An 18,561-nucleotide genomic window follows, 5' to 3' on the forward strand; every position below is an offset into this window, starting at 1 on the left:
TACCATTCGTTTTTGGATACGATGTGGCGAAAAGGGTAAACAGCGGACCCTTTGCGGCCGTTCAACCGATTCTGGGAGACCTCGGCATGGGACCTCATCTGGGAGCTGTATAGCGGAGTGAGCATTATATTATACCTCTATGGGAGTGAAAGGTTCTTAATGTGACCCAATACAACAGCACTACAACACACCACTGGTTTAACAGTCTTGTCTGCACTTAATTTCACCAATACAACGGACGGACGTACGACAAATTATTTCATTGCACAATTTGTCTGTTGTTTAAATAGCTGAAATCTCCAACACATCATAGAATCTCTTCTAGACGGCTATACATGGAGATACCTAGCTCTGACATCAGAGAACCCCTCCTGGAACTCCATATATGGAGATAACCGAAACGTCCAGGACCAACATCATAGTCCTAATGGAGTTCATCAGGACTGACATCATGGCTAAGGGAGTTCATTCTCATAGCGGCTCTAGGATCTGGTCAAAGAATCAGCCGATTATCAATTCAACAGAAAGGATTTTTTTTCTTCAATATTTTAAATTGTATATATTTTTTTTTATTAACGCGAGAACAATGGTTTCCATTATAGCGTGCTAACAGGAATAGAAAGCCTGTAGTTTCTATTATCTTGGATTCCCCATCGATGATGTCACTGGTAGACAGGTTTCTGAACTGTCCACAGCCCTCCTCTGAGACAGATTGAGTTGACAAAAATGGTGCCATACTATCATGAGCATTATTGAGGTACAATTATATGAAGACAGGTTGAAAATGGGTGAAGTCGTCCTTTAAATCCTGATGTGAAAGAAAATATTTGTATAGAAGAAAAAGGTTGTTCGGTTGACAGCACCTCAGTAAAACTACTAAGGTGCTGTGAATTTGGGAGGCAGAAGGGGAAAGTGAATGACCCCTGCTGGTGGAGCTTCCACACCACACGTGTATAGTTGTAAGGGGTTTACGGTTTTATGTCTCAGAAAGGTTTGGTAGTCTTGCAACATACTTTTGTGAGCCGTTGCTTTGGTCTAAAAAAAAAAAGATAGAAAAGGCATTAAAAACAACATCATACAGTCATCACATGTGGTGTAATGACTGTCTGTAGATCCTATTGCTTACATGTTAGACTACGACTTTTACTTTGAAGGACAAAGACCATGTGATTTAACACATGGTCACGTGACTTATTTGTTTTGATGAAATAGGTAGATTAAAAGATGACTGATATTTTGAAAAACAAAGACAAATAAAGATATTTTCCTTTGTCAGTCCCAAATCAAAAGATGCCAAAATACTAATCAGAATATCAGAAAAATTGAGCATTTTCCTGATTTTTGGGTAGGCAAAACATTTGGAAAATTGAAGCCATTCTTTGATTTTTGTTCTCGGATGAAAAAATGGCAAAAGTCGTTTTTAAGAGCTTTTTTCAGTGTCAGTCAAATCAAAAGATGCCAAAATACTAATCAGAATATCAGAAAAATTGAGCATTTTCCTGTTTTTTTGGTGGGCTATAAAATTGGAAAAATGAAGACATTCTTTGATTTTTATTCTGGGATGAAGAAATGGGGGGAAAAAAAATATTTTGAGCTTTTCTCAGTGTCAGTCCCAAATCAAAAGACGCCAAAATACTAAACAGAATATCAGAAAAATTGAGCATTTTCCTGTTTTTTTTGTGGGCTAGAAAATTGGAAAAATGAAGCAAGGTTTTATTTAGGTTCTGAAACGAAAATCAGTAAAATAGACTTTTCAGAAGTGAATTCGAATTGAATCTCAGATTATACTAAAATACCCCCACACCTCAAAGTGCCTATGGGATCTTAGTATAATCTGAGCTTCAATTTGGAAGTGACTGTTTGAAAAATGAAGCAATGTTTTATTTGGGTTCTGAAAGTAAAATCTGTCAAATAATTGTTTCAGAAGTGAATTGGAATTGAATGTCAGATTATACTAAGATCCCCCGACCGACAAGGAGACTCCTTTTATTGAACATACACTCTATAGCAATCAGAATATAGAGCTATTTAACACTTATTTTAACCAAAGAAAATCACTTACCCTACCTTTAAGTAGGCCTCCTGTAGGCTACTTCAGTACAATTTTGAGGTGTTTGTACTTCACTTGAGTATTTACAATTTCCAATACTTTTACTTCTACTCCACAACATCTCAGATCCAAATATTGTACTTTTACTCCACTACAATAATTTGAAAACTTTGGTTACTAGTTACTTTGCAGATATAAATGATAATATTACAAAACATATTACATAATCATATATTACATTATATATTACATTAACCACTTTAGCCCTATTTTATACCTAGGCTATTAAAATAGACGATCTACAAGCTCACAACGCTGAATTTCGGATTTTTACTTGTGTAACAGAGTATTTATATATTGCGGTATTGATACTTTTACTTAAGTAAAAAATGGAGTACTTTTCTCACCACTGCTGTGCTGTTGAATGACGTCATCAATCTGTCGCGCAGGCATTAAGAATAAGCAGCTGTTTACACACATGGGTACGTACTACGTAGTGTAGTGTAGGCCTGGGCCGGCCTACAGTATCTGGCTGCTAGGATCCAACTGATATAAGGACATTTTCTACACGATATGCTGTCGACACAGTAAGGTATGTCTGCATGACTGCATCATATTCTATCTCTATAGAACGCGGTATTTCCTAGCTCCGACGGAACCTCTCCTTCCGCTGTATAGCTCCGAGATGAGGTCCTATATTTCCCGGTGCCGTTTGAGCAGGACATTGTCGCACATTTTCCACTTTACATGTTTCTTACCCCTTTCTGCACATCGTATCCAAAAAGTAAAGGTTTTCTGAAACGCTCACAGATGTTTTAAGTTCTAGTTGGCAATAAAATCTGTCCAACGAGTTGAAAAAAGTATTTAATTCGCCTCTGTCCTCAGCCTGTTCCATAATATTTTGCATTAGAAAATGCAATTCAACATTTGACCAGTAGGGGAATCAGTAATGTTATCTCTACAGGCGCAACTCTTGCGCAATGTCTTAAAAACATAAACATGTAACCGGATGAGGACCGAGATAAATTAAATACTTTCTTCAACTCGTTGGATAGCTTTTATGGTGCGCTAGAACTTAAAACATATGAGAGAATTGCAGAAAAGCTTTACTTTTTGGATACGATGTGCAGAAAGGGGTAAGAAACATGTAAAGTGGAAAATGTGCGACAATGTCCTGCTCAAACGGCACCGAGAAACGAGGAACCTCATCTCGGAGCTATACAGCGGAGGGAGAGGTTCCGTATAGGGCTAGGTAATTCCCAGCTGTAGAAGGAATAGAATGCGGTTTAGCGATGCGGTGCGCGTAGGTTCAGGTTGGGAGTAAAAGCTGCGTTGCATAGCCTACAATCACAGATATCATTATATCTGTTGCCATTAGCACAATACTACGTCATAAAGCGCTTATGTTCTGCTATTCGCATGGGGATTTTCCATCCCATTCTAATGGTGATGGACAGCAGGTGGTGCTTATTCCGGTTTGAGTGTTTTGGTAGAAATACAAATTAACCTAACCACAGTGGTGTAAAGTAACAAAGTACATGTACTCAAATACTGTACTTGACATTTTTGAGGTATTTTACTTTACTGGAGTATTTCCAATTTTCGGTACTTAAATGACTTCTACTCCACTACATCTTAGAGGCAAATATTGTAGGTATAGGCCTACTACTCCACTACAATTATTTGACAGCTTTAGTTTTACTTTGTAGATTTCGATTAGTATTACAAGACATGCATTAACCACTTCAGCCATACACTAGTTTGGCTATTTGAAAATGGCCGATCTACAAGCTCACAAGGCGTGGCTTTGCAATGGTTGTGAGCTTGTAGATCTGCTATTTTCAAAGCACCTTTATACATTTGGAAACTTGTGAAATGGGACATTCTGCATAGTGAGTACTTTTATTTTCAGTACTTAAGTATATTTCAATGTGAATACTTTTGTTCTTTTACTCAAGTCAATTTGTTGCCGGACTTTAATCTGTAAGAGTATTTCTACAATGTGGTATTGGTACTTTTACTTAAGTATAAAATGTGAGTACTTTGTCCACCACTGATCACCGGTTTGTGTTTAATTCTGGGTTGGGTGGTCTGATAGAAATAAAAATGAAACTAACCATACATCTTATCTCACTTGATTTATAAATGGAGATATATCTACTTGTACAGTACTATAACTTTATTTATCTTCCCCACAGGTGTTTGTGTTTCTCAAATATGGAGGGAGGAAATTAGTGAGTATACTGTAAACATTATATTGACCTCCATTCAATATAATGCTGATGAACAAGAACAACCCCTGTCCATAACGGAGAACATCTCATTCTCTGAGAGCAACTGCATAATATAAATGAGACCAGTGATTCTCAACCATTTTTAATTCCAATGTTTGATATTATCCATTAGGCCACAGAACCCCATATTGACATTATTTGTTTTTCTCTGGGACCCCAATTTACACTTAAAAATACTGTACACTGTCACACAGGACACAATACAGAAATGTAGTGTCCATTTGGTTCCTAACTACCAATCATTTAGCATGGGGACCCCCTGGAACCCCACAAGGACCCCTGGACTGGGGGTCCCCCAGGCCAGGGGTCTCTATCAGTGAGAACCACTGATAGAGACCACTTTGTCATTGCAGTGGCTTCTCCCGCGAGTACGTTGATGGTTTGATCCAAAGCCAAGACTCCTCTGTGGTGAACAAGTTCCAGCAGAAGTACTGGAAAACCAAACAGACACTCATCAAGGTCACTGGGAAGAAAGAAGACGAACATGTGGTCGCCTCAGATGCAGATCTGGACGGCAAGCTGGAGGTGAGGAGGAGGAGTTTTTAGATCTGCTATTTTCACTACTTCTAAAACGTATTTTATTATAATAGAATTTCTCAGATTTTGGGTTTATTTATTCATGAAATTCCTAAGAAAATGTCTGTTTTTGTTAGTTTTGTTTTTTTGGGGAAATATTTTGAAATCATTAAAAAAAGAAAATGTAAACACTGTTCTTGTTCAACTGAAGTCATATCATATCAATTTACCCTTTCACACATGCCCTTTGTTACACAATGATATAGATGTTGTCAGGGTTGAGCTGTAGGGGGTACGGGGGGGTACGGCGTACCCTTAGTTCTGACACTGTGGGAGCTGGGGGCGCGCGTGCACGCACCGTCAGACTCAGCGGCGGTCTTTAACGCCTTAAAGTTTAAACAATAGCCTCTCAAGGTTCGCGCCGTCAGTGGCGAGCCGTTCTCAATAGCGTCTACCTGGCTGCTTTGCATAACATTAGGCTACTCGAGAAAAGACACGGACTTGAATTGAATGTGTTACATTCCTCTCACAATGACAGACAACATCTCTGCACTGCAAGGTGTGAAGGGGGTCGCTTAGCAGAGGACCCAGTTCTCTGAGACAAGACAAAGACAAGTTGTCTGATTATTTTAAGTAGGCCTACTTATGTGTGGGTGAGTCTATGTAAAGGGCTTTTATATAAAATTAAAAGGAAAATAAAATAATTAATTTGAAACAAAAATAAAAACAACAAATTAACAATGCAACAATACAACAAAATAATAATAATACATATGATTACATTAATAATCACATGTTGAATACAGTATTTCAACTAGCACTGAGCTGAGTGGCTATGTGCGCGCGCGTGACGTCATAAAATACAGTACCCTTAGTTCAAAAATCCACAGCTCACCACTGGATGTTGTATGGCAGGAGTGGGAGATGATGCACAGTTTGATAGTCAAGATGCTTTTGCTTTCCCCTGCTCTGTAGTCTTCCCCAGCTGGGGTCTGGGGATGAAAAACACCACTGTGATCATTTCATCAAGAGCTATGGCAGACGCTACATGTCTGCTATTTATGTCTGCAATGTTGGCGCTTGCTGAAAATCTGTTATTTTCGGCAAGCGGCACCATGGTACTACGAAGTATAAATTAAGTCCAAGGCTTCCTCTGGTGGTGTTTGTATTCATTGTCCTCTTGCTTTTGTGTCTCTGCAGGTGTTCCACTCTATTCAGAGAACATGCATGGAACTTCTGAAGGTCATTGAACAGTACCAGAGAAGAATCTGCTGTACGTTCATCCTTTTGTTAAAAAAAAAGAAAGAAATGAAACAACTTTTTAATTGCACATGGACACAGTGAAAACTTTGACATATACCGTACATACCAAACCATCAGGGCCGGCGCGCCCATTAGGCCGAGTAGGCAGTTGCTTAGGGCCCCACTTTTTTTTTTCAGGCTCCAGGTGGCGCTGTGGCAGAAAACTGTGGCGCGGCGCTGTCAGACATAGGATAGGGTCCTGTCCTCTGTATTACTTTCTGTTTAAAGAGACTGAGGTGCTCTTATTATGAAATGTGGGGGGGGGTGGGGGGGGGATGGGGGGGGGGCAGGAAAAATATTGCCTGGGGCGCCAAATTGCCCAGGACCGGCCCTGCAAACCATGGCATGAGAAGCACTTTGTCATGGTCAGTATCATGTCAGCATGAGGTCAGTATCATGGTTAGTCATGGTCAGTATCATGTCAGTATCATGGTTAGTCATGGTCAGTATCAGGTCAGTATCAGGGTCAGTCATTATCAGTATCATGTCAGTATCATGGTTAGTCATGGTCAGTATCAGGTCAGTATCATGGTTAGTCATGGTCAGTATCATGGTCAGTATCATATCAGTATCAGGTCAGTATCATGGTTAGTCATGGTCAGTATCATGTCAGTATCATGGTTAGTCATGGTCAGTATCAGGTCAGTATCAGGGTCAGTCATTATCAGTATCATGTCAGTATCATGGTTAGTCATGGTCAGTATCATGGTTAGTCATGGTCAGTATCATGGTCAGTGTCATGTCATTATCATGTCAATATCACTGTTTAAACAGTCATTGCAAAATTACATTTTCTGTCAAATGGACTCTTATGAGTAATTCCTTCTTCCTCATGCAGTCCTTTCCCAAGAGGAGAATGAGCTGGGTCGTTTCCTCCGTTCCCAAGGGTCTCAGGACAAAACCCGGGCGGGAAAAATCATGCAGGCCACAGGGAAAGCTCTGTGCTTCTCCTCACAGCAGAGGTATGGAACACAACACAAGCACTTCTGAGTTACAGTAAACCACTAAACCTACATTATATTAAATAAGATCAAAGGAAAGAGAAGTCTTCACAAGAGTTTCATCAGAACTGATGATCTACCTTGTGGTCAAAACGTGTTTTGACCACAAGGTAGTGCTGGAGCAGCAAGCTTTTGTGTGGACTTTTCTTTACTTTGATCTTGTCATTTATTTTGTCCTGGACTAACGCAAAAATGGGGTTAGGGTTATTGAGTGAGAATATATAATGGAGTGTACTAATGCTTGTTTGAAAAGCAATGGGTGCATGTGCTTATCATGGTTAGTCATGGCCAGTATCATGTCAGTATGATTGCTAGTTGCATTAATACAGTAGCCTATAATCCTTTTTTTTTACAGCTGAAAGGAGAAAGCATTTCAGTTTTCAACCCTATTAAATCTACCTTTCAATCTGTCATGCCAGCCTGTGGAGCTATAGTATAGCCCCACAGTTTATTATCCTGGTCCATAACTGATGACTATGACTTTATGATAATATACTAATCTAAAACTAATGAAGATGCAAAGGCTCTTTATAGTGACTGTTTCTTCCCTGCTTTCTATCTTTAGGAAACATATCAACTTATAGTATTAAAATAGATGACTCCATATTAACTTTTGGTTAATTGTTCATTTTGAGCGATAATCCCTTTAAAATGTTCATGTTCTTGTTTTGTTTGTCACAATTACAGAATGGCTCTGCGCAGCCCTCTGTGCCGCCTCTACCAGGAAGTGGAGACATTTCGCTATCGAGCCATCTCCGACACCTGGCTGACAGTGAATCGGATGGAGCAGTCTAGGACAGAATATAGAGGAGCATTACTCTGGATGAAAGATGTGTCCCAAGAGCTGGATCCGGACACACACAAACAGATGGAAAAGTTCCGCAAGGTTGGTCTAACGTACAGTCCAAGGAGCTGTGTACTGATAATTGGCCTCCATACTTACCGCTTGCTGTTGATTGCTTTTGATTTGACCCTCCATCGTTTGCCTTTAATTTGCCTATAATAAGCAGTGTGTAATTCTACTTTGTTATCGACATTATGCATAGAAATACCATATGGGCTTCTGTGTCGAACGCGAAAGAGGAATTAATCAATCCATAGATGCCTGCATAACACGTGTCTATATCATGTGTTGTTTAAACGTATGCATAGCAATACGTGTCTTAGGGGACTGTGAACATGGAATTTGGGTGCTTATGACTTGCCAATAATAATAATAATAATAATAACATGACACAGTCCTCCTTACTCAAAAGGTCCCATGTCCCCTTATTCTTTTTTCATCTAATTGATATATCTGTCATATACTGAAATCATTTGTATTAGTCAAATCTATTGTACATCCTGCATTCATTCTGGGCATTTCATTTACTATCAAGTGTGATTTAGCAAGTTGAAATCTCAAAACATTTTGACAAGATAAGTGGCTGTTGAGCAGAAATGTTATAATTTCCAGAAAAGTGGCAACCCATCGCCTGTGGTAAGTGATCCATTAAAACAGAAAGTAACAGAGACATTTTGGGGTGGTGGTGTGTGCATATGGGTGGGGTCATAGAAGATAAGGCTCTGGTGGGGTTTGATCCAGCAGAGGTACATGAGATCTAATCATTCCTCTCTCTCAAAGCACTGTTGTGGAGACTGAACCAGATGCCTCCCCATCAAAGTAGTTACTGTATTCATAAGGCACCTTTACCACTCTAGGTTCAAAAAGGAATCGATCATTTGGGATCATACTAGAGAGTCAAATAGGATATTTAAATGGTTATGAGATTTGGATGTACTGTAAGTGTACTTCACTGCTTTGAGCTGTAAGGGCTGGAATGGGTTGCAACTTAGAATCTTCCATCTTGATTCCTAAAATACTTTGTGATTATGGCTTTCAAAGAAATATTCATATTGTGTTAATGTCACAATTACACCAGGCCCATCTATAAAAAAAATATTCTGGCCCACATTATACAGGTTTTAATTGAGCCATATTAAACCGTGCAGAGCACAATTCTGCAAAGCAAAACTTGCTATACTTGAAAGGACCACTAGAGGGCATAATTCATCAAATAAACTGATTCATCAGTATGAACCACACATAGCAACCTGCTGTGTATTGTTGACACTTTTTTGACATGCCCTGACATGCACAGCCCTGAACTGGCGTATCTGTGTGTTCACAGTTCAAACCTGTAACCTAGTTGAGAAGGTGTTATGGCACTATCTTTCGTTGAGCAAATGTTTCCCAATCATCTCTCCATCTCAGGTTCAAACGCAGGTGCGGTCCACCAAAACAAGCTTTGACAAACTGAAGAATGACGTGTGCCAGAAAGTCGACTTGTTGGGAGCCAGTCGTTGCAACCTCCTCTCTCATGTCCTAACCACCTACCAGGTACATGACCAATCCAAGTAAATAAATATATACTGTAGGCCTATGTACATTTTATTTAATCATATTACATATATATTTTATACTTTTTGAAAATGTCACTTTTTAAAACAAAAATGTTATACTGTCAGTGGAAGTCAAATTGGGCTGAAACTTTGCCAAATATGGACTAGCACTGCCCGACATCATAAATGACTGACATCATAGATGACTGGCCACATGACGTCTGAGATCCACATGGAAGCCACGTCATCATTAGACCCGTCCTGTTTTTTTTGGGTAGTGTCTGCTGAACCAACAGTATCATACCCACAATGCATTGTGTGAACAAGCGGAGCCAAGCGGAGCAGACCTTAACACGTATACTGTTAAAATGGTTGGGTTAGGGTTTGGTGTGGTTAAGGTTTGGCTAAGGATCTTGGAGGGTGGTTAGCCAATGAGATAGTGTGGCCTCACCCCCCTGACCGAAATTGGGGATTAAGAAATCTCTTCAGGAGACACAACCTCTTTTTTTTACTGTTCGCTTCACCCCTGACACTTGGCAGAATTTATTTTAAGCTTTTATTGTTTGTTTTTAAGGCCCTCAATGGCCTGGCTCCTCCGTACATTTCTGAACTTGTACACTGGCACACCCCAACTAGAACCTTGAGGTCAGCTAATCGTTGCTTCTGGTTGTCCAGCTGTCCGACTGCCCCTAGGCTATGGAATAGCTTGCCCCTTCATACTCACTAGAGGCTTTTAAATCATTATGAAAGACTCACTTATTTTCCTTTGGCTTTAAACTCTGTGTGTGTCTGTGGCCCTTACTGTGTATTGCTGTTGTTAGCCTTCCTTTTGTATTTCACTTGTGCCATTTTCTGTTTGTTTTTGTCTTTTTGCCTCTTACTGTTTAATTATTTTCGCACAGCAATTAAATGTGCTCTACAAATAAAGTTTGAGTTCAGTTGAATTGAGTGGCTTTAAGTTAGAAACAAAGGAAAACTCAATGTTGAAAGTCAGTTTGAAGGTGAGCCTATCAAGAAGACAGTCATTTGTTTGTCAGCCACACTAGTATACACAGCCACAAGTGTATATTTTTTAAACAGTTTATGTACATTTCTGTTACAAAAGGTCACACGAGCATATATTGGGATTTACTGTTCATCTATTTTCCAGACAACACTTTTGCACTTCTGGGAGAAGACGTCCCACACTATGGCTGCCATTCATGAAAATTTCAAGGGATGTCAGCACTATGACATCTCTGCACTAAAGGTAAGAGTACATCATTAGGGACTAAAGGATCATATCTTGAACCCTGTTTTATACTTTTACAGCTATTGAACAGTTTGGAATAAGAACGAACACAAATCTACTTTTAAGATGTGGTGTCCAGTGTCATGGAAATGTTTGATGACCACTGCTATAGTTTAATGGTCTCAACCATAATTCCTTTCCTTGTCAGGAAACAGTGTTGCAGGTTATCTCGTACTTAGCTTCCTGTCTCTTTCTACTTCTCTTTAAATGATAAAATGCCCAGAAATTTTGATTTAAACTCATACTATACAATGTCATAACAAACTCATACTATAGCATGGATTCAGACAAAATAAAAAGTCACACCCTGTCAGTCAGGAGGAAGGTCACAGCCATCATAACATTTTTAAGCCATTGGGACGCTGTTTTACAGAACACTGGCAAGAAAGAACTAGTCCCCACTGCCATAACCCCTTCAAATAAGACACTTGAACTTCTGTTGCTGTTTGGTTTTACGTGTGTTTTAAAGTTAAAATGTGAACTTGTATTTTGTCTCTGTATGAGGTCTTGCCAAAGATTGGCATTTGATGGATAACATTTTCTGAATCTGAATTATGTAATAATAAAAATACATGCTGTACTGTCATCTGCAGTTCGCATATAGTTATTTATACTAAGCCTTACCTCACTAGGCTATACTGTCAAAAACAAACCTCATACTGTATATATACTGCAGCACATGCTGTGTGATTCTGTCATTTTTAGTAAGGGGACCTACATCTTGTCAGATACAGGAAGTCTTGCTTTATTTATGCAGAGCCTTCAAGATCCGATGGAGAAGCTGGCTAGAAAGAAAGGGAAGAAGAAAATAAAAACTAAGACAGCAGTGAAACCTGAGACCAGAGATGGCCAGTGAGTGAAACAACGCATACAAAATAAAATATTATTTTTGATTTAACGCTAAACTTCCTGTACAAAGAGATTTTAAAATGTTAAACTTCCTGTACAATGACAGTGAAAGATTGAGTAGACCCTGCTGATCAATATGTACATACACTTACAGTACATAAAACCTGTTTCTTTTTGAATAACCCTGATCAGCTTCCATGTACCTGTATTGCCTTTTATACCTGAAACAGATTTTTTGTAAGCATTGTTGTTTTCAATGTCTGCCCTTAGACTCATCTCACTAGAAACAGAAAATACAGATGAAGAACCCAGAGAAGGTAACATAAATATATTAAAATGAATACAGTAAATCATGAAAAAAATCATTTTCGCCCTGATGAAGACCTGTTGTGGTTGGCTCGTGATGGCATTTGCCTCTTTTTAATGAAGAGTTTTAGGCTTTCCAGGAGTACCTCTGATACTTTTAACTACTTTTTTCTCCTGTGCGCCCCTGGTTGTGTTGTTTTTTCTCTACACATATACATTACTTACATTTAGAATATAAAAGTAGCCTTGTAGAATTGAGTATCAAGAAGAAATTATAGCTCATTCCCTAATACATGTCACAAGTGTACAAACACCTACTGTACAGTAGGTCCAGTTGTTACTGCGTAAAGACCTTTCTTTGAAAAGGGTACTTGATATTCGACATTTTATTCTTCCATGCTTTGTGCTTACCTTTTGCAGCACAAGCCAAATCTGGACATTTATTTGAAGACACGGACATGAGCAGACAAACAGGTATCCAGCTGAGTACATTTTGTCTCAATATCATAGTTACAACCTCTAAAACAGCTTGTCGTTAATGAGAAGTCAATAACATAAACAGACAAGTTCTAGAGAAAGCCAAAGCTATAAGGGTTTATTGAAACAAAATATCACCAATACCAACCAAATAAACATCACAAAATAGAAAAGAAAAGGGGAGAGATAGGCCGGCCAAAATCAACATAAGGAAAGGGAGCTCTCCGGGCCAACCACGCAATGGGCCATCGAACCCGGAGTGCTCATCTCCAAATTACAAAAATAAAATATAGCTGCAAGCAGCAATATCAATTGTCAATGGCAAATCTCTGGCAATGGACATTTAAAGGGAAAGAGTGCAAACTTTTGCAGGCTACTAGTTCTACATACTTACATCTATAAACCCCATTCAAACTTTAAAATGTTCATCTCACTGTGGACATGTTTGCCTGAAAATGAATCTTTGAAATGTTTCATGGTTTTAGAAATATACTCCTTTCAGAAAAGTTCAGAAAAAAATATAATGGCGGTCAATGGAGGATTTTGACACCTAAAAAAAACACAAAAAATACTTTCACTTAGAGAATGCATTCACACTTTTTTATAATCCAGCTTACTGTGGACACACATGCGTGAACTTTTTACTTTGAAATGTTTTGTAGTTTTTGAGATATTTAACTTTTAAAACTTACATCTGAAAACTTTGGCAACTCGCTGTTCCTTCATACTTTAACCTATAAACTTGATTCACAATTTAAAAAATCCACCTTACTGTGGACATGCATGGTTGAGATTTTTACTTTGAAATAATGTGTAGTTTTTGAAATATTTAACTTTAAGCGCCCAATGCAATGTCAATGGCAAATCTCTGGCAATGGAAATGTAAAGGGAAAGAGTCTAAGGGCGGAGCTTACTGGTCAAAGTGATAGATATACATCTATTAGATGTGTTCCTCATGAGTCAAGGCACATGTGTAAGCAAGTTTCATGGCTGTCGGCCAAACGAGGCATGACTTTTGTCTGTTTAAAGTTTGCATTTTCAAAAAATTGCTATAGCGCCCCCCTTTGACCAATTGGAGTAAGATTGGTTTCAGTGATATTTGGAATGACCCTCTACATTACTGCAAAGTTTCAAACAAATGTGAGTCTGCATGTATGTTAGGGGCAGACGAATAATTTTCATAAAACTGCAATATTAATTGGCTCATAAAAGCTTAGTGTTTTCACTTAGAAAAAATCCCGCCATGTTTTTGTCAGCATAGGTCCAAAGCACATGTGTAGACAGTTTCGTGCAGATTGCTCAAAAATCTCAGGAGGAGTTTGATTTGAACTGCTTTTCATATGATTCAAAATGGTGAGAGATCTAAAGGTCAGAGGTCAATAGTCAGAGTGTGAAAGTTGTTAGGCATGAGGAGACGCATGTGTGTATCGAAGTTTCATGGCTTCAGGTCAAACAGGGCATGAGTTGTACCTGTTCAAAGTTGGCATTTTCAATTGAGTGCTACAGCGCCACCCTTTGGCCAATGGTTGTGAGTTTCGTGCCTATTAAACTGCCCTATCTACTTTATGTCTTAATACTGTACAAATGTTGATGTTACGTTTCCTCTGCACATCCCTGTCCATTAACGCAAAACCTGACTGGTCCTTCCAGATGGTGGGGATCTTCTTTCAGCCTATCAGGAACAAGAGGGAGGGGAGAAGGACAGCATGGCCTTGCTGAATGAGATTCTGGGAGGCACCTCCCTAGATGAGGGCGAGTTCTCACGGGAGTGGAGGGAGGTGTTTGGAGAAGGGGAGGACGGGACAAGTGCAGCGTCAGGTAGAGGAGGACTAGTGGAGGAGAACACCTCCCCTTCCTGCTTCCTCCCATCTCATCTATTGGACCAAAGCTTAAATAACCTGCAGTCTTCCCTCTCAGGTCAGAGGTCATCTTAGTGTGTGTGTGTGTGTGTGTGTGTGTGTGTGTGTGTGTGTGTGTGTGTGTGTGTGTGTGTGTGTGTGTTCATCAGCACAAAATATAAGATTTGGATGACAGAAACAAGATTAGACTGGTCTTCTCCAACCATTAGGATAGAGTGCCATTAACCATTTCCATTACCGTATAATAAAGCATGGATAAATATCACATAACGAGTTCATCATTAGCTTAATCCAATTCACCACCTAGCTTTAAATGTTTTTTGTTTTGTTTTGCTTTTTCTATGAATGAGTACTTTAACAAAAACATGCAGCCAACTAAATAGAGCTGTTTTTCCATTATGCTGGACTATTTCCACACTGGGAGAAAAGAAGCCTTGAAATGATTTGTCAAAACCACAGCTGTATAAGTAATAGAAAGGGCCTATTATAACCTGGCAATTATATTTGCTTAACCGTACCTAATTGCCAATCCCTTTCCATTTCGTCCCACTCTGGGCGACCTTATTGCCAGCACATCATCTGGTTTTGTTGTTTGTCTATTTTCAGCTGGTTGGGGGGGGGGGGGGGGGTAGGGGGTTTGGGGGGGCTATGAATTGTATACAGCTACAGTACAAAGCTGTAAGGAAATTAGAGATTGTGCTTATGATTTACTGCCAGTGTTTTATAGGTTATCATTATAGTACGAGCAAAAAACCTATTATGTCAGTCGAGATTAATTTATAGGATACTGTAATAAGCTGGCTACTAGTCACAATAAAATAACTGCAATTTTCTCCATTTTCCCATGTAAACATACAGCTGTCACCCTCAGGCCACACCTATCTTGCCATTACCATTTATTTATCTGTTCCTTTTGACTAGAACCATATTGTGTATGAGAATGTCACTGTTGGAATGCATGTGCCTCACGTGACACGTCCCATTTCCAAGGTTTGTTTCATGTTAAAAAAAAATGACCATACAGTCCAACCAGAGCAGATTCAGCTGATACTAAGTAAAGATATACACAGTTTTGTCTTTAATGATGTCAAATGGTATTTTGTAAGGTCAACAAAATATATCAATGCTGTTTTCTTGTCGATTACACTGTCTGTCCACATCAGCGTTGTGGTGAGAAAGTATAATGATTTATGCACTGGATCATGGTTTGACGTGTTAAGTGTCCCCCGTTGATGACTCTAAATCTCCATCTCCATTTCAGATTGGGCCAGGAGCATTCCGCAGCCCATCTCCCAGGCAACAGAGCAATCATCTGGAGCCAATCAGAACCAGTCTCGGACGGCAGCAAAAGGTACGTTTATGGCCAAACGAGTAAAACATTAATAAAATAAAAAGTCGTGTTTCCAGCTGAAGCCTGTGTTTATGGGCACTTTCAGACGACTTGTGGGGTGCAGATATTTCCATGAATAAGCCAAACTTTTCAGTCAGATGGAGTTCAATTCAAGGCAAATAAAGGCATCCACTGTCCATTATGGCTTTCAGAAAACGTTTTATTTTAATGAAGTACAATAAGGCTTGCGGGAGCTTGACTTAGTGACATGTACTCCCACTTTTCAGCAACAACAGAGACCTCCAAAGACCTTTCAGCATGGTTCAACCTGTTCGCTGACCTGGACCCCCTTTCTAATCCAGACGCAGTGGGCAAAATGGGTACGGAGCACGAGCTACACAACGCGTAGTCCTGCTTCAACACCACAGCAGATTTCAAACGGGTATCTTCATAATGATCATCATTTTTGTCATGTACAATTATCTTTTTCTTTTCTTCTCAGTTGACTGTACAACTCTGGTCTACATACTATACTGTAGTTGGTTAGTTCAGTGGTGTACGCAGTCAAATCTGGAGTGTAAATATTTACCCGTTTGACACGTTTACAGTTAAATAAACACTCTGAATTTTACTGTGTAAGACAGTTTTTTTTTTTTAGAATTTATTCTACGATATGATCTTGGAAATAGTAAAATTAGGTTCCTCTGTAGTGTGACTAACATTATTGATAATTTGCCAACAGGCAAAATAATGTCTTGACAAACATATTTACGGACAAAACTGAGAAATGGTCAGGTTACCATATACTGTATTTGTGTTTTGGTGAAAATGCCAGAGTGCCAGAAGAGCCCATTAAAGTATACACGGTAACTTAGTATAATAGTATATAACATAACTGCCAACATTAGACTGTGGAAAAATAAGGATATTGTCTGGTGGGGGGCCTGACTTACACATAGTATTCACTTAGTATACACATAGTATTCACTTGTATACACATACTGTAGTATTCACTTAGTATACACATAGCATTCACTTAGTATCCACATAGTATTCACTTAGTATCCACATAGTATTCACTTAATATACACATAGTATTCACTTAGTATACACATAGTATTCACTTAGTATCCACATAGTATTCACTTAGTATCCACATAATAGTATTTGTATTCACTATAGTATCCACATATCATTCACTATAGTATCCACATAGTATTCACTTAGTTGAGTTGTCCAAAATTAAGGATATTTTCAGGAGAAATTACAATTTAGAAGCACAGCAGGAGAAAGGGTAAAAATGCAGGCGTCTCCTGATGAATTCAGAAGTGTTGGCAGGTACGGTATATACTAATCTATAATTTATATAATCTATAATTGAAAACGTATGCACTACATGAAATTCTGCAATGCTTTAAAATAATGATCTACTTTATGTGCTTTTTGAACCAGTTTTATTTCATACTATCTGAAAGAGTTGGCAGGATAATGTTGCAGCAAATGTTTCGACTTTATATGAAATATTGAAGTGGCCTCGATATTGAGATTTACGCTTTTAAATTAATCCTACATTACCTTTTCATTGTTAAAATAAGTGTGATGATCGCCCTCTAGAATATATTTCAGAGATATGATGAATGCCATCATTAGGTATACATCACCCAATTATTGCATGTTGCATGTCTGTTGTCTCACGTCATGGAGTAAATGTGTGATAGTTGTAACCACTGTCATAATGTGAGGTATTCATCAATATAGTTTATGATTCAAATACTTGTTTGGTATTCAAAGTTATAGGCTCCCTCAATGTCAATGCTTTTGTTAGCAGTTCAGTTTACATATAAGACTCTACAGTAATTTAACAGAAGCGTTACAGCCAATATGGGTAAGAGGAAATCCAAATGTTCATTCCGCATCTTCTCCATGCGGTGTCATACAGTATGGAGGGCCAGAGCTGCCATAGATATATATATAAAAAAGGAATAATGAAATAATAAAGAAATAAAAGTGAAGGTTAATATGAAGATAAATAGACAAATAAATACATGTATTTATGTGTGACATATTACTTATATTTGTATTCATTTATTTCCAAATGTATTTATTTCCCAAAGTATTTATTTGTTTATTCATTTTGCTATTAATTAATGTATCTATTTATTTCCTCACCTATTTCTGTATTTCTTCAGCCATATAGCAATCAAACCCAGAGTGATCAAACCCACACTGTGATGTCATTTCAGGGTCAGGCCGTTTTCACAAAGATCGGAAGTGTTAAGTTGAAACTGTAAAATTGTATTAATTTTGGCAACTCTGCTTGTTGTGTTGCATCATGCATGATATATGATAAAATGATAACTGCACATGCAATATATATTTCTTTATTATTTAATGTATTCCTTTATTTATTTTTAAATATGGCAGCTCTAGCCCTCCATAGGCATCACAGTCCAAACCCTCCCTTGGTCAATCCACTGGCTGAAAATGTGTCTAGCCCAACATTCAAATTATCCTCTCAGGTTACTTCTCTTCATCCAGGAAAACTACCCTCTATGCTGCTTCAGCAACACATGGTCTTGAAAGCATCGGTCTCGTCTCTGTGTATGCCCGACTCTCTTTCCCAGCCAGTCTGTCATGTATTCTCCTGTACTGTTGCTTCTCTGCCTACCTTACCAACAGAAGCATATTGGGTGATTTTGGCAACATTTTTGGAGGTGCTACCCACACGTTTAGCTGTGTTGCTCATTCCACGAATGCCCGATCCTTACAAGCTGTACCTCATTGTAAAGGTGACTAATCAACGATAAAAATGATATAAAACACAATACCAATTGGTATTATTAAAGGGGAGATATAATTGACCAAAGTTAAGTTTCCGAACTTTTTTTGAGCAGTTTATTATGA

At 38.6% G+C, this 18,561-nt stretch overlaps 1 protein-coding gene across 1 annotated transcript; it reads left to right on the forward strand.

Moving 5' to 3' along the window:
• The first annotated feature begins 2,514 nt into the window (after positions 1-2,514).
• ica1 (islet cell autoantigen 1) lies at positions 2,515-18,317 on the forward strand. The gene is made up of 14 exons (XM_084053041.1): positions 2,515-2,642; positions 4,249-4,284; positions 4,698-4,869; positions 6,061-6,133; positions 7,001-7,124; positions 7,851-8,049; positions 9,418-9,543; positions 10,696-10,794; positions 11,594-11,688; positions 11,956-12,002; positions 12,412-12,465; positions 14,119-14,385; positions 15,589-15,678; positions 15,945-18,317. Exons 2-14 carry the CDS (start codon positions 4,268-4,270, stop codon positions 16,064-16,066), a joined length of 1,485 nt encoding a protein of 494 aa, XP_083909167.1. The 5' UTR covers positions 2,515-2,642; positions 4,249-4,267; the 3' UTR covers positions 16,067-18,317.
• The last annotated feature ends 244 nt before the right edge of the window (positions 18,318-18,561 follow it).

This window comes from Gymnoscopelus microlampas (assembly GCF_963454915.1).
Source record: "Gymnoscopelus microlampas genome assembly, chromosome: 3".
NCBI classification, from domain to species: domain Eukaryota; kingdom Metazoa; phylum Chordata; class Actinopteri; order Myctophiformes; family Myctophidae; genus Gymnoscopelus; species Gymnoscopelus microlampas.